General features: G+C 44.4%; 1 protein-coding gene across 1 annotated transcript; it reads left to right on the forward strand.

The window, feature by feature from the left end:
- The first annotated feature begins 768 nt into the window (after positions 1 to 768).
- On the forward strand, positions 769 to 23,793 carry LOC125749182 (DNA-binding protein Ikaros-like). Its single transcript, XM_049026165.1, is given in 9 exon segments — positions 769 to 837; positions 839 to 1,061; positions 5,279 to 5,332; positions 5,844 to 5,963; positions 16,639 to 16,905; positions 19,060 to 19,227; positions 20,396 to 20,521; positions 21,196 to 21,330; positions 22,163 to 23,793. Coding segments are annotated over 9 exon segments (1,866 nt in total). The 3' UTR covers positions 22,867 to 23,793.
- Positions 23,794 to 25,611: the final 1,818 nt, after the last annotated feature.

The raw sequence follows: 25,611 nt of genomic DNA on the forward strand, positions 1-25,611 counted from the left end.
TGCTGTATGCACCAGAATTTTCCCTGGGGATTAATCAAGTCCATCTTAAAATTACCCTCAGTCCTAAACGTTGTATTTACATGTGCATATTAATGTTATCCTATGACCTTTACCGAGATAAGTAGTATTGGATATTAAAGTCAATTAAAACAATTAATTCAAAATATTTTTCCAAAAATTGTAAATATACTTTTGTTATAAGCAGAGAAGGTTTCATTGAAAATTATTTTATAAAGATTAAATGCTTAAAAACGTTTAATTCGTTAATGATTGACAAATTTTCTATTTGTGCTCGTATAAATTGGATTTTAATATTTAATCAGAATGCAAGGTGATGGTTTCATAAATGCTTATTTTTAATAAGCATGTCAATGAGTGTAAGTATGTTAGGGACCCTTTTATAATGCAAAATGACCAGCCAAGTGCTGTATAAAATCAGGAATGAGCTATTCACGTCATTTCATACAATATGTTTGAAGTAAAAAGGCATCCGCAGAGAAATGTCAACCAGCACCCATACGATTCAGAGAGAAAAACCCCAGGCAGACCCATGGAAATATGGCGAGCTGGAGAATGAACAATGAAATGCGGCTGTGGAAGACGGAAAAGACGTTAGAGAGTCTGACTTGTCCAAGCAGAGGGGCTTCTGAGAAGCACTTCAGTCTCTAGCTTTGAGGAGTTCCCCCATCTGATTTGGCCGATAAATAAATAAATAAATAAATAAATAGAAGATGCTCCAGTCTCCGTGAGCTCCATCCCCTCTCATGCATGGCTGCCAGTGATGGTCTACTGGGTGTCATCTCTTATTGGCATGACACAAAGCCCGTGCCAAGCGCCGCTGCCTCGATTCTCCGAGCTAAAGCGGCCTCTGGATAAAAGCTTGCAAAATGACTCGTGTGAGCACAGAAAGTTAGAAATGTTAGGCTGGAACGAGGAAGTGGAGTGGAGAGGGGAGGGACCGCGGCTGTCGTTCCAAAGTGCTGCCGCGGCGCTGCGACCTTCAGCACATGGAGCCGGGGACAGCTGGAAGAGCTTCGTATTGCAAACTCAAGGAATAGCAGGTAGAGTACCATTCATGATGCTTTTTCTGGCCGTCGGCCGGGAGACTAGTTTTTAACAGTTTGTTTAACTCGAAAATGAACAGTAAATGTTTGAAAGAAACCACCAGAAAGCGGAAAAATGCATCTCCTGAAGTTCTGAGCAGGTGCGCTAGCGGGACTCAAATCCAGCAAGATACGCGTGATACTGCAGGCAGCAGCGGCAAGCTCACATGATATTCGATTTTTCTTCAAAAACATAAACGAAAGCGTGTTGTTAATGAATGTCGGGAATATTTTGCCTGTGTGGTTATTTTAAAAAAGGGGGGAAATCGTTATCTTATCCAGAAAAGTAAAGGAATTATATCTCATCGTATTCCTAAGGTACTGTTTTTAAATAATTGTCCAGGAATCGCTTACGTACTTTTTCCAAACAACCCAAATATGAGTGAATAGTATTTCATACTGTCAAAAAATATTAATTACGTGGAAAAATCCGCTTGGCGTCAAAGAAAAAATAAGTTCGTTCCTTTCGCTTTCGAAGGGGGGACACCTGTTGATACGAGCCCGTCCGGCTTATGCCAGTTATTTCGGAGGCATTTCTAAGTCAAACAAAAAGTTTTGTAGAGTTTCAAATGTGCTGCCACTTTACTGAAACGAGAACTTACTGCTGAATATATAAAAGTAGGCAGCTTTTACTCCAAATGAAACAAACATGTTATCCCCCAACTCTTACACAATATAGATATATGTCATGTTCTGAAATATGGTTTGTTGCGCAGTTTTTATACTGCACAAATTTGACCTTTTGTCCATACTATATATGTATTAAAACGTTTATTCACCTAGGCCTATATAATGAGCCGAATACAATAAAACATACATTTAAATCAATCTACTTTTTAATGAAGATCAATTAATCAAAGTGCATTGTAATTATCTGAATCAGATTGTTAAATGTCATTTTACCTTTTTATTGTGTCTGGATAAAAAGCGATTCCAGTAGGCTCTCCCTCCTGTCATCCTCCCGTGATTAACTATGTATATATGTTTCTGCTCAATTTTTCAAGTAAGCATACCTGTATTAAATTTATAATGTTTTTATTAAAAGGATGCTACTGTAGTACAGACGCGGGTAATTCCAATTAGCACTGGAATTTATCCCGCTTGACTCATTAATTCTAGCGCTACAATTAGTGGGCAGGGCATTTTGTTGCAAGTTGTTTCTCACTTTTAGGTTTAGCTAAAAATGACGAACCACTTTATGGAAGACTTATCTTTGAAATTTGGTCGTCTAACACTCTACAAGTAGCAAGTGGTTTGTCCTTTTAGTTATGGGGACGAAATATTAATTGTCACGATTCGATTTTTCCTTGCTTATAGCAAAGCCCCATTAAGTGTTTCTGTTACCATTCTATTTTACACATTTTTAAAATGAACCGGTGAGAGCGACACAAAATCGAATCCATTTCAGGACGGAAGAGGTGACTTTCATCATGAAATTTGTTGTGAAAGTATCATACGGAAGCAGTGTTCTCTAGCTTTAAGATATAAATGACGAACATTTGTGATAAAAAACTAAATTTATTGATTACCCAATTTCAAATGAACTCGAATATGCGATTAAATAGATACCTAGTTCTCTTTTTCAAATCGCCTTTTAGAAAAATAAATATAATGTCCGTCAAAGTTCCTTCCTATTTAACGAATTTTAATTATTCTCCACTTCTTCAATAGTTATTTATTGATAATTAAATGTATCATTTGTAAAAAGCAAAACCTATTTTCTATTTTAATGGGTTTATCGAAAATTCATTACAAGTGAAATGGACGTATTAGACATAATTGCTTTTATTCAATTCACATAAAATTATTCTACCAACATTCGAAAATATTTAGATTTTACCTCTTTGGATAGTTTAATGCCCAAAAATAAACTGTAAAATTGGCCCAAAAATGCGGACGCCCTTCAGTGTACTTTGTTGTTCGTGTACTGGAGCAGATATCAGCGATTGGAAGGTAAGCAGGAGACGCCTCACAGAAGCGCAGCCCCGCGTGTGCGGGAGGCGGCAGAGCTGCCTAGCGTTTCCGCGCTTCAGTGGGGCAATCAGGTGTATCAGATGCAAATGGGGCCGCTTCAGGAAACCCCCATTTTAATTACCCGATATTTCCACTACACCCTCGAAACTTGGTTTCCTCACATGTTCTGAAATGAACGGATAGAAAACTATAAAAGGAACTGAACAGTGCATGTGCAACTTACAGCGTAACACCAAACCCAGAAAACTGACAATCAAGTCTGCAGAATTTAGTCAATATTATTGGGATATGGCCTATGCGTCCTCTTTATATTATTGGGTAGTCATTGTAACCGGACAGAAAGAAAGCTGAAAATTCATGCCTGTAGAAATACTACCCCAGATTCTGCCAAGTCCCCGTAATTACAGCCTCTCTGTAGCGTGGATTTACTATCAGAGTAGCCGCCATTCCAAAAACTCCTTTGACTTTTAGCATGAATTTCGCGACCGCTCGTGTGGTTGCATTTTGTCTGTTTAACGGCCCTGCTGCCACTTTCTACCCCCCCTCGCCTGACCCTGTTTTCTTCACACTCTGCTCAGCACATACAGCCCTCCTGACCTCCCCCCCCCCTCCCGCTCACGCCCCACCCGAGAGGTGGGACTGGAGACTGTGCCGCTTAACCCGCAGCCCTCTTCCTGCCTTTGAGCTTGCGGCGCTGCGTGCTGCGTGTTAAGGCCCCTGCTGCAATGGTTCTTCCTGCCAGGCTGGAATTCCCCGGGGCTTGAAGTATGGTCACCAGGGGCACCTGTAGGCCAGCTGCCCGACCTGCCAGGATGCTGGATCTTATCGTCGGCAGCATGGTGCTCCTAGCATGTCCAGTGCTACCAGTCCTCAGACCTCAATACTTACTACTGTCTCTCCACTTAGCACCCTATAAGAAATAACCAAAAGCTGAGCACAGGAACTGAGGGAAATGACATCAATGGTATGGTAATGGAGGAGGCGCAGAGGAGGGTGTGGAGGAGCAGGGAAAGCAGCAGACATGGAGTCGGTATCACAGGGAGCGGAGGTCAGGTGGAGACACTCATTCCTGAAGCGCCACTTACCATTACTGGGCAATTTTGGTTTGATGAGAGGCTGCCTTTAGCCCAAATATGGCAGAACAGCCTCCAGCAAAGCATTTTACCAGCTTTCTGTGTAAAGGTGCTGAACACCTGCACCTGTAAAGAGACTCCGTTTTTAACTGGACCGAGGGCTACCTAAGAGCGCCTCCTGGAGGCATGCGTGGCTGTCCCTGTCGCAGTCCGCGCTGAGGAATGTGTGCCAGGCTCAGGGGGCGCCCCCTTCGCCCAGGCCAGCTGTTAAACGGCACAGGGACAAAGCCCCGCTGCCCCCCCCACCCCCCCGGCGGCTGCGGTGATCTCGCCCTCTACGGCATGCTGCTTCCCGCAGTTCGTTCCAGATCCGTGGAGCCATCTGTCAGTGAAACAGGAAGGCCTGGGTTCCCCTTCTCCCCTGGGCCCAGCCGCGCTATTTCAAGGAGCTTCACTTCTCCCTGTGTGGCCCGGCCCCTCGCAGGACATCTTGGAGCTGCCGTCAGGCCCATCTGCCGTGGGCCGTGCTGCATTATTAATGCGGCGGCTCAGGCCAGGGCGCGGCCTGCACTACATTGCCTCTCCTTACAGAAACTTCTTCATCCCCTCCCGTCTATACCACCCGCCCACCCCCCCCCCACCCGTCAATCAAATTTTCTTGCTTTTGTCTCCACGCCTGCTCGCTGCAGCAGCGGCCGGACCATGCAGCGCATCCATGCGTGACCAATAAATTAGCAGCGACATGAGCGCAGAGTAGCTGGGAAAGACCCGGGGTGGGAGGGGGGGGTTGACAATACCGGCCACGATGACCTGGGGGCCAGTTAATTTTCTGCTTAATTTTGCACCAGTCAGTTTGCATTTTTGGATCATTATGCTGTGGGAAATTAACAATAAATAACAAATGTGGTCTGTATAGCCCCCCCCATCCCTTAGTCAGGCCCCAGCTCTGTCAGTCCCATAATGAAAATGTCTGGAGTTTGCATGTAAGACGTGTTTGGTGGGACACCAGGGTCCACCTCTGATGGGTTGGTGGTTGAGAGAGCGGGGGGGTCTTTCTTCGGCACGGCTGTCCTCACTACGCCTGATCACATGCCAACACACGCTTTCCACTGTCTCCCCCCCCCACAGAGTACCTTCACCGAATGGAGACGGAGGAGGCCCACGAGATGTCCCAGATTTCAGGTGAGATACGCACACCACGTCCACCGCAGCACATTTGCTGGCAAAGGGAGTGTAAAGAGTGAGGTGTACGAGTGTGCACGTGTGTGTGTCTGTGTGTGTGTGCGTCTGCGTTTGGCCAGTGAACCTAATGTCAGCCCTGGGGGAAGTAGAACGTAACACATCTGAGAAGGCAAATAGAAGGAAGGTGGTTGAGGCCGAAGACTCAGAGAGCCTGTGCAGACTGACAAACCACATGCGGACCGCAGGGGGTCCAGAAAATGACCCGCTCAGTGAAGCCATCCTCAGTTTAACTAAACTTTTCACAGCCATAACATGTGGCTCAGCTACATCCAGAGCGAAGGAAAGGCCCAGTGATGCGAATCCTCTTTCCGTCCGCCATCTCAGCCATGAACACCCACTTTCCCATTTCCACATACACGGCACTCACAACCAGCGTGCCTTTTTAAAACGCCCGCACCTGCTCTTAACCGTGTGAGATCAGCGGGAGATTAACGGGGGCCCTCATCCCCAGGCAGGGACAGCCCCCCTGCTAATGAGGTCATGGACGAGGCGGATGAGCCGATGCCTGTTCCTGAAGACCTGTCGGCCAGCACAGGACAGCAGCAGCCTATCAAGGGCGAGAAGACACTGGGTAAGTGATCCCATCTGCACCACCAGCACCACGCCTCACCATGGTTAAAACCCAGATCACCCATGCCACCTCCCCTTGTGACCCCACCTATTTATCCATGAACACGTGACCTGTGTCATAATCAGGCAGCTCTCCCCCCTCACATGCTCCCACAGCAGGTCACAGCAGCATGTTTCCGCCATGTTGCCTGCATAACAGGCCAGGATTCCCGGCCTGCTTTGCTTTTGCCACATGCTACAATATGCAGCTTCCAAGGTGTTCACTGTGTTGGGGGACACTCTTCCTAAGATGTTCCTGTGGTTTCCTGGCCTTTAGGGGTACTCTTCCCAAGGTGTTCACTGTGTTTGGGGGACACTCTTCCTAAGATGTTCCTGTGGTTTCCTGGCCTTTAGGGGTACTCTTCCCAAGGTGTTCACTGTGTTGGGGGGACACTCTTCCTAAGATGTTCCTGTGGTTTCCTGGCCTTTTGGGGTACTCTTCCCAAGGTGTTCACTGTGTTGGGGGGACACTCTTCCTAAGATGTTCCTGTGGTTTCCTGGCCTTTAGGGGTACTCTTCCCAAGGTGTTCACTGTGTTGGGGGGACACTCTTCCTAAGATGTTCTTGTGGTTTCCTGGCCTTTAGGGGTACTCTTCCCAAGGTGTTCACTGTGTTGGGGGACACTCTTCCTAAGATGTTCTTGTGGTTTCCTGGCCTTTAGGGGTACTCTTCCCAAGGTGTTCACTGTGTTGGGGGACACTCTTCCTAAGATGTTCCTGTGGTTTCCTGGCCTTTAGGGGCATTTTTCCCAAGGTGTTCACTGTGTTGGGGGACACTCTTCCTAAGATGTTCCTGTGGTTTCCTGGCCTTTAGGGGCATTTTTCCCAAGGTGTTCACTGTGTTGGGGGGACACTCTTCCTAAGATGTTCCTGTGGTTTCCTGGCCTTTAGGGGCATTTTTCCCAAGGTGTTCACTGTGTTGGGGGGACACTCTTCCTAAGATGTTCCTGTGGTTTCCTGGCCTTTAGGGGCATTTTTCCCAAGGTGTTCACTGTGTTGGGGGGACACTCTTCCTAAGATGTTCCTGTGGTTTCCTGGCCTTTAGGGGCACTCTTCCCAAGGTGTTAGCTGTTTTTTTCCGGACTTTGGGGATACTTTTTCCAAGGTACGTTCACCATGTCTTGGGGGATTTTGGGACACACTTCTCAAGCTGTATTGACTCACGTTTGGGGCCTTTTTGGATCCTTTTGTTGTTATCATACAACTTATCCTAGTTGTCACCAATTGAATAAGTGATCACTCTTCTTTTAATCCTGATAAGTTTATCAGAAAGTGTTGTTATTGAAATATTTTGTATTCAGTCTTTGTTATTGGCATCATTCAATTACTTTAAGATGTTATACACAACATTCAACTTCTGACCTTTAACCCTACAGTCACTAAAATTACACCCATTCCTAGACCCACTGACACCAGTCATTGACCCTTACAATATTCATGTAAATCATTTACTTCAGAATGAATAAGCAATATATATTTTCTTGTTTATTTATTTGGATCTATACTAAATGTTTTAAATTATCGAAATTTACACATAAAGATTAAAAATCTAAAACTACACGTTTGATGCCAATTATGTAAATATCATTCTAATTCAAACAAAAAATATTAGAATCAAACAACAGAGGTTGATTCACATTGTACTTGATGCTAATAATGTTATTTCTCTGTACATATTGCACAGTGGAGAAATCATCAGTGAGTGCTTGCGATACACATATGGTCTGTAGCCTGTAGCTGAGCTGTTGCTGAGTCGCATTGTGTCTGTGGTGACTTTCATCAGGCCAGTAGTGACCTTCTCACCGGAAGGTGGAAGTATTCATGTTAGGGATTATAAGAGGAACATTGATCTGTGTCTTGTAGGGGTTGTTGGTCCTTTCTGGTTACTTCCTTGTCAAAAATTGATGCTGTAAAGAATCTTAACCACTTACAACCCTGAGCCTGATAAGCAGCAGAAGATGGGTAACTGCATGAATGGATCAGTAGAGTATAGCATCAAAAATAGCTCAATTTCACTCTTAAAGTCACATGAGGCATCAGTAATTCCCCATGTTGTAATGGACATTTCCATCACACCCACTGCCACAGAAGCACAGGAGGCAGAATGTGGAGAGCGACTAACAGATCTGGGAGGAGGAGAAGGCAGTGGTGAGGGTACGGCTTGCGGCGTGATTATGAGCACGGTGTTTGTCGGGCTTCCTGCCCGGTGGCCAGCTGCCTGTCGCTGAGGAAAGCTCCACACTATTCAGGGAACTCCAGCGTTATCCACAAGCAGAACTCTCCAGCCTGCTGTTTCTAACAGGGCACGCAAGCCAGGACCAGGCCTGTCGCCGACAGAGAACTATCAGCAAATGCCTTTTAGGTCGCATATCATAATAATACAGTATCTGCATCATAGAAGAATGATTTCTTATGTCATAGAAAAGACACTTTCCGCATGAGCAATAAAAATTAAAGGAAGCTACTGTGGGGCTGAAGCAAGCCGGTTATGTTTTCTGCAAACATGCTAGGAAACAAGCAGCCATGCTAAGTGGTGGGAATGCATTTTATCAGTTTCTTGCAGAAGTGCAAAAGCAGTAAAACAGCCGTGCATTTGGCACATTAGACTGATGCTGGTGTTTCTCAGGTACGATGAACTGGGAAAACATCTGGATGCTGATGAAACGCAGCAGCGAGCATTCTGTACGTTTGGGGGCTCTGCCGGTCGTGAGCATTCTGTACGTTCGGGGGCTCTGCCGGTCGTGAGCAGTCTGTACGTTCGGGGGCTCTGCCGGTCGTGAGCATTGTGTACGTTCGGGGGCTCTGCCGGTCGTGAGCATTCTGTACGTTCGGGGGCTCTGCCGGTCGTGAGCATTCTGTACGTTCGGGGGCTCTGCCGGTCGTGAGCATTCTGTACGTTCGGGGGCTCTGCCGGTCGTGAGCATTCTGTACGTTCGGGGGCTCTGCCGGTCGTGAGCATTCTGTACGTTCGGGGGCTCTACTGGTCGTGAGCATTCTGTACGTTCGGGGGCTCTGCCGGTCGTGAGCATTCTGTACGTTCGGGGCTCTGCTGGTGCCTTTCACGTTCTCATACAAACATGTTCACTTCATCTGAATTTCACACTGGATGCCATCTCAGCTGTTGACAAACTGTGTCCTTGTAACTCCTCTGCTTGACTAAGTGATAATCAATTAATAAAAACTAACTAGCCAATGTTACATTATTTAATTTTGAGCTGTCTTCCTCTTGGGATGTTTTTATTATCAGTATATATAATCAAGTAGTCAAACTATAACATTAAGTTTTTCTAGTGATTTGTCAGGTTCTTTAGGCATTTTAAAGATATATATTATATAAATACAAAATGTAAAAAACCCACATTCAGTATATCCTCTTACTTTCGCCAAAGACCCAGTGGAGGTTGGCTCCTCTTATTTATTATTGACAACTGGAAGGAATCTGAATTATCCTGCGTATTTCCATTCATATTACCTATTCACCTTAACATCTCACAAAATATCTTTCTAACTAATAAGTTCTTGCAAAGAGGAAGAGAGTGTTGTAATGGCCTTGTTTAAATTACAGTGGTGTTTCCAGCAGCGCTGAGGTCAAATGCACACTCAGAAGATGGATGGCAGTGTGATGGGGCAGGAGGCAGGTTATCATTGTACTTTGTGTCATTCTCTACATGCACCTGAGTGATGAACTGCTTGCCCCAGAGAACAAATGGAAATGAGAAACCTGGATTCTCCTCACCACTTACGCCTCATGTTCAGTGTTTGTGTGAAGTCATGCACTGGAGCAGGACTGCAGTTCTTGTCCCAGTAATAATCTTCATTACAGGTCGTGGTGTTACAGGAAAAGATGTTGTTCCTCAGTTTGGAAAACAGTTGCTCAAGAGGTGTCTTGCATTGCATTCATTGTCTTTCTGACTGCTTCTCTTGGATTTCTGCATGTGTCCTTGTTGGGAAACTGTCTGTTAGGAAAGCACTATAACGTGAGGTGATGAATATTTTTCATACATATAAATTTTACTAAAAGGCTAAAGCACATTTCTATACCAAGGCAGGTGTGATCTAACACTGAAATCATTACATCTTATAAGTAACATGGAAAAAATAATGTAAAGCAAATGTGATGCAAAATTGAAGCCAAACTACATAGATATTCTTCTTGCTGATATATTCACCTTCAAGATTAGGAGAGAGAGGCATGACGTGTTCCTGAACGACCAGTAAGCCTCCGGTTTGATGCACGCTATGTGGACCTGTAGTGGAGTACCACTTCCTTAAGATCAGTCTTCAGAAAGGAGAGAGAGGGAGCGAGAGAGAGAGAGAGAGAGAGAGAGGGAGAGGGGGACATTTTGTCCTTGTTCATCGCTCAGGAAAGTAAAAATGAACAAGAGAGGTAACACCAAGGACTCAAAGGGTGCTAATTAAATCCCATAATGACTTGTACTTTGTCAAGGATTTTCACAAATGTAATACTTGAAAAGTTGTTATGGAACAGCTGCAGTCAGGGCAGACATGACTGCTATAATAGAAAAGTTGTACCTACCCACAGATTTTTATATATTGACCCACCAACAGAAGCCCACAAGCAGCAGACAGGATGGGACTGATTGGCGGTCAGTACCGTGTTTTAGTGCTTCCAGTACTTACCCCACTGTTCCCTAGTCTTCGATATCTCTAGTTCAGTGTTTTCCAGTCTAGTTTTTGATTACCCCAGACAGGTCATATTTTTCCTCCAGCCACACCAGGTAGTCAGTGTGTTAGATTGATCGTTAGCTGGGAGGGAGCAAAAATGTGGACCGTGGAAAACACTGGTCTAGTGTATAGCACCCCATGGGTAACATTATATAGATCATTCTCTGTGAAACTGAATTATGTAGTTGGAGAGTGCATGTGTGCAGGGCTCCCCATCGTTTTGCAGGTTGGATGTGCGTTGTGTTGTCACTGTGTTCTGCATGGCCTTCCTTGCACTCTTATCTCCCGGGTGACGAAATTCGCTGACGGACACTTAGGAAACTCTTGCACATCCTATTTCAGCTTCCTCTCCCATCTTGTTTTGGCCTGCCTCATTATGTGGGTGTGATTCCTCACAGAGAAAAGGACCCACGTCCCCCCCTAAGCAGCATCAAGAGAGCCACCTGCGGCCCCACATTACACTGCGCCCCCCCACATTACACTGCGCCCCCCCACATTACACTGTGCCCCCCCCCTCCCACCCCCACAGGGACCTGAAATCGCTGAAGAATTCAGGTGCCGCTCCTGGCTTTTGATTCTTTTTTTTTTTTTTTTTTTTATGGAACATCAGCAGCGGTTTTGCAGCACTGCAGCCTGCCTGACAGGCATCTGTCCTCCTGTGCATCCCCCCCCCCCCAAAGACTGAGCAGGTCCTCCACCAGGCGGGAGCCTCGCCTTCGGCTAACCACCAAACTTTCCGTTTGACTGTCGTGCTTGGCTCGTGCCGCAGGCCGTTGGACCCACGTGCTCCACAGCTGTGCCGAGTCAAAGCGAAAACGTCAGGAATGGCAGAGCTGTTGAAGCCACGCAGCTAAGACAGAAAAAGGGCAGCGCCTCTCTGGGCTGAGTGTTGCTCAGACAGAAAATCTGCACCATGCTCACTGCGCTTCCAGTGAATTCCGGTACTGTTTAATAGCTGATACCATTAAATTTTCTTCCCCAGAGCAAGCAGGGTCAAAGAACATGCTTAAGAATTTTATTTGTATCTGTATAGAGTCAGCATGTCACCAAGCGACTCTCCCGGTGATATCATTTAGTTGACCCTTATCGAGCCTGTCTGACTGAATTTAATTGTGTTTCTAAACCAACCTTAGCTACAAAACCAGAAATAAACAAAAAGACGAGAAAGCACGTTGTAGGCTGCTAATAGAGTGGGCATGTTACTCATGCCCTTGTTTCTGTGTGGTCTAAGTTGATGTTATAGTTGAAGATGTTAAGCTAAGCTAAGTTAAGCTATGGATAGTGGTAGATAATGTAGGGGAACATGAGGTGTTCTGTGGATTTGTGTGTGTGTGGTTTGTTTAAGTGAGTGCATGCTATTGTGTGTGTGTGTTTGTGTGTGTGTGTGTGAGCTGCAGAGCCTGCAGATATAATCACCAGCGTAGGAGGAAGTGACTGTTTTATCTAGGCGCTGCACAGATACTGTGATAACCCCAGACATGTTCAGAGAGCTAAAGTCATTGCTCAGGCTCTCAGAGTCCATCAGTGTGCTGCTCTTTGCAGCACTGGGGCAGGAGCCACATGTGGGACGTGAAGTTTCGGCTGCAGTCTGAAAACACGCTTAGGTCCTTAATCTTCACAGCCACACCGGTATCCTGGTAAGGAATGTCTGCTGGAAGCTTCTGTGTTCAAGCATTTGTTAAATGTTCCCATAATGCTTGGAGTACATATCCGAGACTCTGCACCAATCAGCAGCAGTAAATCCGCAGGGAGGCAGCGCCCCTGCGTTTACCGTCCCACGGGCTGATGAGGGCCGTGGAGTGAGGAAGCGAGTGAGGAGTGTCTCTCCGACGCTAGGACCGCAGCGGGGCCTCAGAGCGCTGATGCCACCTCGGAAGCACGTACATGCCGAGTTCCCGAAAACGGAGTGTGCTTCGCGAAAAAAGAAAAGAAAAAAAAAGTGTGGAACGGTACACTCCCTTTCAGATGCTCTTTGCTAATCTGAGCGTTCCTTATCGAGACTGGCGCTCTGAGAACCGCATCGATAAGTGTCGCGTCTGCGCGGTTTTGCTCGCGCTCTGCTACACAGCTCATCTTGCAGACTTATTTTTAGCATGTGAGAGCCAGAGAGCACAAACAGGAACCTTCAACCTGCCTTTTTTACTTCCAGACTGGCTCACTTTATTTCTGTCAACAGCCAAGCCGGTTGTCATTTCACTCGTCTTTCTGTCTCATCCGTCCATCCATCATTTACAGCACCGTTACATTTCTGGCCTCAGCAGAATCTGCTTATGCTTATGTAGCTCCAGGACTTTCCAAAGAAAATTCAACTGCCTCCAGCAATCTCACGTTCGGTGGAGTCCTGTAAACTCCAGATCAAATACAGTAAATGCAAAGTGATCAAAATTCATTTTCCACAAATGGCAATATAATACGGTGGCTTTCTGAGAAGATCTAGATGTGATTCCTGTAACTGGTAAAGCAGGATGTGTGACCAGGGGCCACATCAAGCAAAAGCTCTTCTTCCCATGAGGGAGCGTTCCTCAGTTTAGTCACAACTTCCCCATATTCCTACCCTGCTGAAGCTCAGCAGTACTGGTTCCCTCTTCCTTGGAGCGCTCCTGTGGGTCTCTCTCACTGGCAGTGTGTCCATGCTATCGGATCGGTACCACTCAGCATGTCTCCCTCTCATGGGCTGCTCATCCCTACTGCTGGCTCAGCATCCCACTGTATTGTATATTATACATTTCGTACCCATGAATTTCACTGTGTCGGGTGTATATATATATATATATATATATATATATATATATATATATATATATATATATATATATATATATATATATGTATATATATATATATCGAGTATATAAATATATCTTTTTCCCAACATTTGACAAACCTTTCTGTCCAGAACGCCAATCCGCTCCCCCGGCTGCATCAACAGTAACGTTCTGGAGAGCCTCCTTTTTGTGGCCACTAAAGTGAAAAGGTCCTTTCAGTTGGTGTTGTATAATTCCCTGTCTCCGCTTCCCTTTCTGTCACTTCTCCATAGTTCTCAGCATTTCAGTTGGGCTGCCCTTATGTCTGAAGCTTCCCCTTTTTCCCTGGATTCCTGTATTTCATTATTCACACTCCTTCCTCTTCAGTTCGCACAAACAGTGGCGCGCGGATGGGGAAACATCGGTTCTACTTTGACATGCAAACCACAGCACACGAGTCAACTACTTGTCAGCTTGGGATTGAGGGCACAAGCGTAAAAAAAAAATGCACATTCTGGGGGAAAAATGGGCACTAATAAGGAAAACTTCCTTTTCACTTTAGACGTGATAGAAATTTTATGGCCGCAAAGGTGTTAGATGGACCTTAAGCCATAGGATTGAGAATGTGAAGGTATGACATGGATTTGAAGGTGTAAGATGGAATACATAATGGCATAAGATGTTCCTTAGGTGTAAGATTGATGTCAAGGTGTTAACCCCCTGGGTGTAAAGTGAAGGATGTGAAGCTGTAAGGTGTTTTCTGTCTGTAAGATAGAAGATGTGAAAATGTAGGATGGATGAGAGGGTACAGTGTGGAATGGCTTTAAGGGTGTGGCATCAGTGTAAAGGTGGAAGAGGAATATCTATGGTGTAAGTGTAGTTGTGGTTAAAATGCGCAAAGATATCTTGGTGTTAACAGATTGCCCGGTCATGACTAGAGTCTTGTAAAGAGTCCACCTTCAGTTGCCTTCTTATTTCCTAAAGCGGCACTGAGAATTTGGAAAAGCACTGGTTCCGGTTCTGTGAAAGGCAGCAGCTTGGCTCTTCCGTTGCCGGCTTGTGCTCTCAGCTTCTCGTTGGTGTCCCTCCCCACAGGCCGGTCTGCGGTCCTCTTCCTGCTGCTGTGCTTCCTGTTTATCTGCCTGTCACTCGCTTTCTGAGGCGTCACGTGGCTGCAAGCTGCTCTCCAGGCGCAGACAGCATCAACAGAAGGAAACCGTATCTTTCTTGTGACTATCTGGAGCACGCGCTGCCTGAGGAACAAGGCTGTGAGGCTCAGCTTAGGTCTGGCGTGTGTACCTGGGAGAAGGATATCATGTGTCTTTCGGGTTCGGGGGGTTCTTCAGCATGCCTATGTTCCTGTGTGAGTGTATGTGTGTGTGTGTGTGTGTGTGTGTGTGAGTGTGAGAGTGTGTGTATATATGTGCTGAGCTCTGGCAGTGTCACCTCATAGCATTTCCTCATTCTCTGCCCCACTTCACTCCCCATCGCTCCACTCAGGAACGGAAGCCCCCCTCACCCCCCACCCCCCATCACATGCACCTGTCTGTTGACCCTCCCACATTTAGTTGCACCTGCCTCAGTGCTGTAGAGCACTAGTTTAGAATCTGTGAACTGCTCCTGTCAGTGTGGCAAATCAATTACTATAGTCTTACTGCAGTTTAAAAAAAACTGAACCATTACTATAGATTTACATGCTGTCACATTAAAGACAGAGCAACTGCAACAGTCTTGCATGCTGTCAATTTACTGACTGAGCCATTACTACAGTCATACATGCTGTCACTTTAATTAGTGGACCATTACTACAGTCTTACACACAGTCATTTTCATGACTGAGCCATTACTACAGTCGTACATGCTGTCACTTTAATTAGTGAACCATTACTACAGTCTTACACACAGTCATTTTCATGACTGAGCCATTACTACAGTCGTACATGCTGTCACTTTAATTAGTGAACCATTACTACAGTCGTGCATGCTGTCATTTTAAAGACTGATCCTTTTCATAGCTTTACTGTTATTATAATGACTAAGCCACTAACCAGTGGGGGCTGGTGGCAAATAAATTGAGGAGGTAAGAAGTTAATACATTCTGCAATATTAAGAGAGAAAATGAATTTTTAAATGACAAAAAAAACAATTAGTAATTTCAGTTACTTTCATAATTAATCTCAAAAATAGAGGAAGCACTACAGTCTCACATGCTATCATTATAAAGACTGAGCCATTACTGTAGCCATAGATAATGTTATTTCAAAAACTAAGCAATTGCTACAGCATTAGATACTGTTATTTTAATGACCAAGCCATTACAACAGCCTTACATACTGTTATTTCATTGACTGAACCAATACTACAGCCTTACATACTGTTATTTTATTGACTGAGCCAATACTACAGCCTTACATACTGCAATTGCTTTCGGAGTGACTATACCTTCCTGGGCCAGTTTCCTTGGTATTGACTTCATAATATAATCCTTGATATATATTTATTTTCATTGGAAATTTTATAGTTTCCCATGAAAAAGCAAATATTGTCACAGGTAATAAAAAATACTAGAACATTTATGTGAACTGATTCACATTAGAATGAATATTTTTACAAGAAATTATTCTCAGAAATGCAAATAAAAAAAATATATGTTTTTAAACAGAATCATAATTCTGATATCATATAATTAAAGTGAGTGTTGATATCTGACACATTATTGACCACTGACTGCATACTATATTTGACTTCCAAGTAAGTTCTGAATATTGCTGTAGGACACATCCTGTAGAATGAAGTAGATACATCTTATACTAATCCCAGAAAATGATCAGACTGGTGTGAGGGGGTGTGAATTGATGTCTGAATTAATTAGACATTGAAACTATTCCACGCTAGAGGAGTGGCGATACTGAATGCCTGTGCTTGTTTCCTGTAAGCCATAGATACAGCAAAAATGAAATAACCAGCCTCACTTACTAAAGGCTGTCCAACCAAAAACTATCCCTTAGTTATGCCTTCAGCTTCTGTCAGAATACGGTAGGAAACTATGAATAAACACATCAGCTGCTCTGTGTAAATTAAACCGAAGGTGGCCCTCCAGTGGCAGCCTCAGGCCCTGTGCCGGCATGCCCAAGCGAGGTATAGTCACCGAAGGCGGGCTCACTGGAATACGTGCCTGTACTAAAAGCGGCCCTGCCCTCTCTTCCAGCCGCTAACGTAAAAGTAGAGGCTCAGAGTGACGAGGAGAGCGGGCACGTGTGCGAGGCGAGTGGGGAGGACGAGAGCGCAGACGACTTACGCATGGCGCTCCATGCCCCGGGGCCCCAGCACAGCGGCGCCCATGTGGGCCCCGACACCAAGGCCTACTCCGCGGCTGGAGGCATCCGCCTCCCCAACGGGAAGCTCAAGTGTGATATCTGTGGGATAGTTTGCATTGGCCCCAATGTGCTGATGGTGCACAAGCGAAGCCACACTGGTAAGCCAACACCACATCCTCTGCTCTTCCACAGCACACCCATGTTTACTGACAGACCAGCATAGGGTGTAGATGGCAGGGTGCAGGATGTAGCGTGGAAAGCTACACGAGGAAGCATGGATGGTGTACTGCAGAAGGCATGTAGGGTAATGTTTTGGAAGTAGCGTGTGAAGTATCCAGTGGTAGGATGTAGTGTGTTAAACACAGAGTGTGTAGGAAGTAGTGTGTAGGAAGTAGCATGAGAAGCATGTAGGGGGAGTGTGAACAAAGTAGTGTGCGAATTATGTAGTGTGTAGGATGTAGTCCAAAATGCATTTTGTAGTGTGTATCGTAATGTGGTAAGGTAATGTGGAATGAAAATAGTTCATATATTAGTGTAGTTTTTTGGATGTAGTGTGTAAGGTATCTGAAGTTGAATGTAGGATGATGTGTAGAATTACAGTATGTAGGATATGTAGGCTAGTATGTTATATGTTAGATGTAGTATGGAGAATAGACTTTGTAAGGTATATGGAGTAATGTGTGGATGTCACTTTCACATCAGTTTTGTATGTGTGTGTGTGTGTGTGTGTGTGTATAATTGCACTAAAATTCAGTGTGTATGTGTGTGTGTGTGTGTATATATATATATATATATATATATATATATATATATATATATATATATATATATATAGAGAGAGAGAGAGAGAGAGAGAGAGAGTAATTCTGAAGGAATTGTATAAAGGTTTATATCCTTTTCTCTGTAAAACTGCAAGCAGCAGTTATTGGTTTTACATTTGAAAATTTAAGCTCCTAATATTCCAGTATTTTGGTGTCACAGTTCAGTCAGAGTTACGATTCTGAACCTTATGGTGACCAAACAGAAGAATTACTCCAGACACTGTGATGAGACGTATAGTAAGTAGGGAAAAACTCTTTTATCTCATAGACTTTAAATGAACTAAACTACGCATCTCAGTTGTGTTACTTGTTATATATGTTAAAGTAAAGATCTCAAAATCAGTATGAATCAAAAGAATAAAAACTTGTGTGCGCTTCTGCAAAAGATGAGCCAGAGTATCATAAGCATGTTAATGAGTGCGCTGAGAAAGGATGATCTTAATGGAGGATATATGGACCCTCATTCACTGTGAATTCCAGCTACTGGTGGAGAACATTTTTCACGGCGGTTCTGAATGGCTGATCTTGATAACTAATAACACCAAAAATGGGGGGGGGGGGGGGGGGGGGGGGGAGAAAGTCAAGGGAAACGTAAAAGCTCAAGAACGATAATAAGAGATATAATGAAGAGGCTCTCATTTACATATAAAATATTCTTTCTTGAAACTGTGCGCCGGAAATCCATTTTTAATGAGATTCTTTATATATTTATTTAATATATATCTTTGCTGCTTGACTGGTGAGGCCTATGTTATAGACCCTTTAACAAAAAGCCACATTAACCCCTCTCCAGTGCGGCACAACATGAGAAGGCTAGAGATTGGTTTATTCCAGAACTGCTGATCAGGAAGAGTGCCTTTCAACACAAAGTGTTGCCTGAGCTATTTAAATGAGTCTGAATTTGCATTGTGATGCGGCGCTCTTATTTTAGAGACGAAGAGGAGGGAAAAATGAGATTCTCACATCAAATTGACCCAGGCAGTGGTGCGTTGCAAGGCTGGCAGGTTGAGTCTGAAAGCCTCTTGTTTGATGGCGGTGACAGCGGCCTGTGGGACACAGGAAGCGGAGACTCACCCCCCAACCCCCCCACCCTACACAGTCTCTTGTTGGCTTTGTTTGCCCTCCTCACAAAGTGAAGCCTACTTTCCACCAGCCCTCAAAGGGTGCAGTACTGCCTCCTTGAGGCCTTAAACGGCACAGCAGCTATTTATGTCCACACCAGAGACGTAGGTGGCAACACATAACATATTTATAAAGAGAGGTTAGAGGCCTCTGCTTCGCCTGCATCATGCATATGAGTGCTTTTCATTAGAAGGAGAGATACACTAAACAGCAAGCAAGAAATAATCGTCTTTCATGGGGGCGGGTGTGACTTAAAGCAGTATTATTATGAGGCTCATGATGGTGACTGAAGGTGCGCAGATGCTGAATCAGCAGATAATGTTGATAATAGCTGTTCATCATCTAATAGACTTTATTCTGTCTCCACAGGTGAACGGCCTTTCCAGTGCAACCAGTGCGGAGCCTCCTTCACCCAGAAGGGAAACCTGCTAAGGCATATTAAACTGCACTCTGGAGAGAAGCCCTTTAAGTGCCATCTGTGCAACTATGCCTGTCGCCGTAGAGATGCCCTCACAGGGCACCTGCGCACACACTCAGGTAGGTGCTGGCCTCTTCCCCGGGACACGCCACGCCAAACATTATGACATCATTATGACATCACTATGACACTGTGCCAGTGAGTAAATGGAAGCTGGGCACTTAGTCACTGTGAGGGTCTTTCACATTTTTCACATGTATTCTTTGGATGTCAGATGTTTAGATGGCCTGAGACCACTTGACAGATCATGTGAGGGTGTGGGTCGTGTAAAATACATTTTTGGTGGCCACTTGATTGTGGTCAGGTGTAACCATGAACACACACTACTAACATGGGCCGCATACTGAAGGATGGAAGAGAATTCCAACTAAGATTTAACTTCAAATTTAGTCACAACATCAGCAAGTTCAGAGAGGCGTGGTGGTTCACTGGATGGTACTGAGGCCTCCCATCTCCAGGGCTGGCCTTTCACTGGATGGTATTGAGGCCTCCCATCTCCAGGGCTGGCCTTTCACTGGATGGTACTGAGGCCTCCCATCTCCAGGGCTGGCCTTTCACTGGATGGTACTGAGGCCTCCCATCTCCAGGGCTGGCCTTTCACTGGATGGTATTGAGGCCTCCCATCTCCAGGGCTGGCCTTTCACTGGATGGTACTGAGGCCTCCCATCTCCAGGGCTGGCCTTTCACTGGATGGTACTGAGGCCTCCCATCTCCAGGGCTGGCCTTTCACTGGATGGTACTGAGGCCTCCCATCTCCAGGGTTGGCCTTTCATTGGATGGTATTGAGGCCTCCCATCTCCAGGACTGGCCTTTCACTGGATGGTACTGAGGCATCCCATCTCCAGGGTTGGCCTTTCATTGGATGGTATTGAGACCTCCCATCTCCAGGGTTGGCCTTTCACATCCTGTTCCTGCTCTGTGTGTGATGTTTGCATGTTCTCCCCATGTTGCATGGGTTTCCTCCAGATACTCTGATTTCCACCCACAATTCAAAGACATGCAGTTACGTTGACTGGCATCTCTAAATTGGCCATAGCGTATAACTGTGTGCACGAGTACATACACGGTTACGGCCCATGATACACCGGCTTACTCCCTTGTGCACTTTGCTGCCCGAAATAGGTTCCAGTTCCCCAGTACAAATACGTACTTGAAAAGCGCTTAGGAGATAGATATATGGAGTAGTAAAAACCACTCTGTGCTGAGACGGCTTTGCTTTTCTTTCAGTTGGAAAGCCACACAAATGTGCATATTGTGGGCGGAGCTACAAACAGCGCAGCTCATTGGAGGAACACAAGGAGCGCTGTCATAACTACCTGCAGTGCATGGGACTTCAGAACAGCATCTACTCAGGTTCGTGTCTGAGCATGTTGACCAATCAGATTCAAAAGTCTGGGGAGTGGGTGTGGCTGCTACCAGCAATGAGAACAGAACACTCAGTTATCATATAAGCCAAAGACAGGCAGAATTCTAGCTACCAAAAATCAGGGTTTATCTCCCTCATTGAATGTTAGCTAGTGTTATGTTTTGTTCTTGGTAAGGGTAGCATGTAGAATATTTTAGCACATGCAGAGCAGGCCATAAGGTTGGGTTAAATTCTAAGATGTTGTAATTTGTCTGAAAGAAATTTGTTTTTGAATGACTCATTGGGTTTTGCTACTGATTAGGGAGTTGCAGCAGCACATGCTCCTTTAAAAAGTCTTTTCGCCAAATAGTATTTATGAAGACGGAATAACACGAGTCGTTAGAAGCATATTCCCTCAGGTATCTGTAGGTCTAGTCAGAGTAGATCTTTGTGGCTATAGATGTTGGAGGGATGCGGAGCGGGCAGGACAGGAGCCTGCGGGTCCTCATGTAGGCTCATGCGTCAGCACCGTTAACATTTCTATCATCTGTAAGTTGAACGTAACGCTGATAGCACACCCAGAGACACTATGCCACGGAAAACACTAAACATTTTTGTGGATTTGATGAGACAGATTTTACTGTCTGAAACCTAAATCTGACTTTTCTGTCTTACTTTCCAGTAGTGAAGGAAGACAGCAACCAGAATGAGCTGAGTGAAGACTTAAGCCGTGTGGGGACAGAAAGAGCCTTGGTGCTAGACAGACTAGCTAATAATGTAGCGAAACGTAAAAGTTCTATGCCACAGAAGTTTGTGGGTAAGGGCCAAAGTCTGCTTCTTTTGTGTGTCCATAGCAAGTAGGAGTGTTGTAGCTTCAATCCCTGGGTGCAGCCTGCTCATACCAGTGGGGAATGGGCACTAAGCTTGTGTCTGCACTGGCCATCTGGTTGCCTTACATGCCATGTTAACTGGGATCCCTGTTGCTCTTCTGTCAGTCCTCTACAGCACATCAGGGAAGCAGTAGATGCACTCAGTGGCTACAAGTCAGCAATGTTTTAATTATAACACCAACTTATGATCAGAATTGAGGATAAACTCTAATAGCTGTAGTATTACAAATTGTAAGTATAATTGTGTTTATCTATGAATTGTCTTGAGCTTGAAATCGCCTGCCGTAAGTCATAGTGCCTGTTTTAGTGGGATGAAACCCTTTTCTTACATGTCCCATAAAATAATAAGCAGTTACTAAAGAAGCCTCCTCCTCACTCAGAATCAGTGAGAACTTCGGAGGAGCCACTCTAGCCAACGCCAAGCTGTCCATCAGCTGTGCTTGTGTGTGTGTGCGTGGCTTTGTGCAGCTGAGGCCAGTTGGGGAGATGTCATGACACAACCTGACGTGTCTTCCTTTCTCCTCACTAATTTGCCTCTCAGTGTGGCCTAACACACCAGCTACAAACTCCACAGGCAGATCTCAGGGTGGTCTACAGCCATGGTCTACAGCCATGGTCATGTTAGCATAAAGGAGAGAAACATTTATTACAACAGAGGTCTCACTGAGCCTATCAGTGAGTATATGTGTATATGTGAAGCCTATGAGCAGCTGGTGACCCCAGCACGACCCCCCCACCCTTTCCTCTTCACGCCCACAGGTGAGAAGCGTCTTTCTGACCTGTCTTACGATGGCGGATCAGCTGGATTCAAAGACAGCGAAATGATGCAGCCGCACGTCATCGACCAGGCCATCAACAGCGCCATCAGCTACCTGGGGGCCGAGTCCCTGCGTCCCCTGGTGCAGCCATCCCCGGCTTCCTCCGAGGTGGTGGTCAGCCCAATTTACTCCTTGCACAAACCACCTGAGGCATCGGGTACCAACGGATTGTCAGCCAAGGACAGCGCCGCCGAGAACCTGCTTCTGCTATCCAAGGCCAAGTCTGCGTCCAGTGAGAGGGACGCCTCTCCCAGCCACAGCGGCCATGACTCCACCGACACTGAGAGTAACAATGAGGAGCGGCCAGCAGGGGGCACCAGCCTCATCTACTTGACCAACCACATTGCTCCAGCTGCCCGCAATGGCAGCCTGGTCAAGGAGGAGCAGCGTCACTTGGAGGTGCTGCGGGCAGCAGGCCTAGAGTCGCCAGCTGACGGGCTGAGGGTGCTGAGTAACGAGGGGGAGCCAGTGCGGGTTTACCGCTGTGAGCACTGCAGGGTGCTCTTCCTGGACCACGTCATGTACACCATCCACATGGGCTGCCACGGCTTCCGCGACCCGTTTGAGTGCAACCTGTGCGGCTATCGCAGCCAGGACCGCTACGAGTTCTCCTCTCACATGACCCGAGGAGAGCACCGATACTAAGCAGGTACAGATGTACACACACATACAGAGCCACAAAGGTACACTGTGCAGATTGAGGCATAAGGACACACACAGGTGCATATACATATACACACCAAGGCACGAGCACACACACCCATGCTCACCAAAACAGTTTGAGCCCATTATTTTCATCAATTTAATTTACAGTATAAACGTAAGATTACGGGAAAACTGATCATTTATACAGGAATTCAGTCTGACCATTAAATGGAAGTACTATTGACATATAAAGGAATCTAGGTTACTGGAAATCTTATAGATGAACGCAAACATCACAATTAGCAGATTCATGGAAAGGAATTGGTTGTTATATGCAAATATTTCCTACAAGGCAAATGTGCGGTTAAAATAAGTTATTCAAAGTTAAGTCTCAACAAAGCATATGATTTATATGAAGTTAAATGTGAAGTAATGTTAAACTCATAAATAAATATTTTTATATACTTTTATGAAATGCACCTTAACATTGTGTTTTTTTTGGCTCAATTAAATGTATTTCTTTTTTTATATTATAAAGATAGAAGTACAGCTCTTATATTCCTCCAGTTACAGGCAGTCTTGACCTGAATGTGTTATGTGTTGTAAACAAAATGAAATGCTTGTTTTACTTGTTCCATAGTCTTCTGTAGTCCCATGGCCTTGAACTGCATGTACATATGGTGTAAATTATATATCTGCAGAACATACACCTGACGTGGTGGCACACATTTACGTGAAAATATGTACATTTAGGGTTGTTTTAATACCACTGCTTAAAAAGAGTCTCATTTTTTAATACTGATTTTTTTATTCGTGCTTTTGGATTGCTTCTTTTATTTTAAAAAATGTTTGGATTTCATTTTGGTTTAGAGTAGCGTGCTTTTCTCGGACAATTATTTCCCAATATTAAAGCCTGACTTCTCCCTCCCCCTTTTTGTTTTGGATTTTCTGCATGTTTCAAACTCTCTGCAAGCTGAGGAGCTCATTTGTTGCATCATTAAATATTAGACGTTGTTATTGTGTACCAGAATAAAAACGCCAAAACAGGAGTAGATGTGGGATATATGCAGAGGTGGCATTTGAGGTAACCTCATCCCCAGGTATACCAATGCGACACCGAGGAATTTTTCACGGTGCAAGGCAGAACTCTGACACTCACTGAGTGCAGCCCCTCACATTCGCGCCTCTGTGCAGGTCTGTCTTTCAGATTGTATAAAAAAAAAACGTTAACATTTATCTTTACACAGACACCAAACACGCACACACACACACACATATATATGTGTGTGTGCATATATATAATTTATATAAATACATATATATAAATATACATGCATATTTATATAAATATACGTGTGTGTGTCTATATATATCATATTATACACACACACACACACACACACAGATTCAGAGCAGAGCGGTAGGCAGTATATACATGGCAAAATGACAGAATAATTGGAGAGCTACCTACATGTATATTTCCATTCGGTCATTTTGAGGACAAAGAAGCATCCAGTGACTGCAGACACAGGTGATTAAATCCCAGAGGTGACAATCTATCCAGTGATTACCCAGGGATGGGCAAAGAAACAGACTCAGTGATGGAGGTCAGCTGGTGTTTTGGATATAATCTGTTTTCTCACTGAAGCGCTTTGGTACTCTGTGGCTATTCATTTATCTATGGAACTTTCACATCTTCTTCACACCCTGTAATTATTAAATAAATGATAATTGTTAATGAAGTGATTATTGCTCTAACGTATTAAAACTCTATCAGAGAAGATGCAGTTGTTGTAGCTGTTTTGTAATAAAACTACAGAAATGTTGATGGTTCAGGCAAAGCAGTTAAAGCCACGCTACTTGTGGCAAAACTGGTGTCTTAAAAGAGCTGAATGACAGGCTTAACTCCCAGGTTTCCTGTCACCATGGACATCCATAAAGCATGCAGTTTGTACCCACGGCAATTACAGAAATACAATCACAGTAGATTGCATCCCATCTGTTCATTAAGCTACAAAGCAAAAAGACAAAGCCTAGTTAAATAACTAATGCTTAATAACTTTATAGTATTTATGTTTGACATGCAAGCACATTTTGTTTGGTGTTTTTACAATTTTTTTTTTACTATAATTTTTTTAATTGAGAATTCTTTAGTATTTTATCCATATACTTGCTCCAAGTCCTCCATTGCAGGTGAAAGGGGACATAAAATGGGCACAGTACCACATAAGCAGGACCATTATTGGAATTGACATTTCTCAGCTGCCCCATGTCTATTTCTACACTAGAGAAAACAACTCTGTGTCTTTACAAGAGAAAATGTCCAGAATCTCCGTATTGTTTAACCTGCGAAATCTATGCTCAGTAGTATTGAAATACTGTATATCCTCAATATCAATAAAAAAAAAACTTTTTATATTATCTAGTGTTTGTCTTATTAAATATTTCTGGAAATCATTATTGTTTAAAGTAACCCACGTTAAACTTTAGGAACTGTGACAGTATCAGTTACAAACAATAATATCAGATGTAATTCTTATTTGTCCCATTTTAAGAAATTTCCAAACTTCTTACCAAATTGTCTTAATTTCATGCAATATATATATAAAAAAAACAGCTGTCTCAGCTGAATGATGTTTCACCTGGGAAACTATCTTAAAAACTAAGACACATGTTTAAGAACATGCAAGTTGATATCTGATATAATACTGTGACATACTAAAGAGGGAAAAAGCATGCAAAGTG

This window comes from Brienomyrus brachyistius, chromosome 9 (genome assembly GCF_023856365.1).
Source record: "Brienomyrus brachyistius isolate T26 chromosome 9, BBRACH_0.4, whole genome shotgun sequence".
Classification (NCBI taxonomy): Eukaryota; Metazoa; Chordata; class Actinopteri; order Osteoglossiformes; family Mormyridae; genus Brienomyrus; species Brienomyrus brachyistius.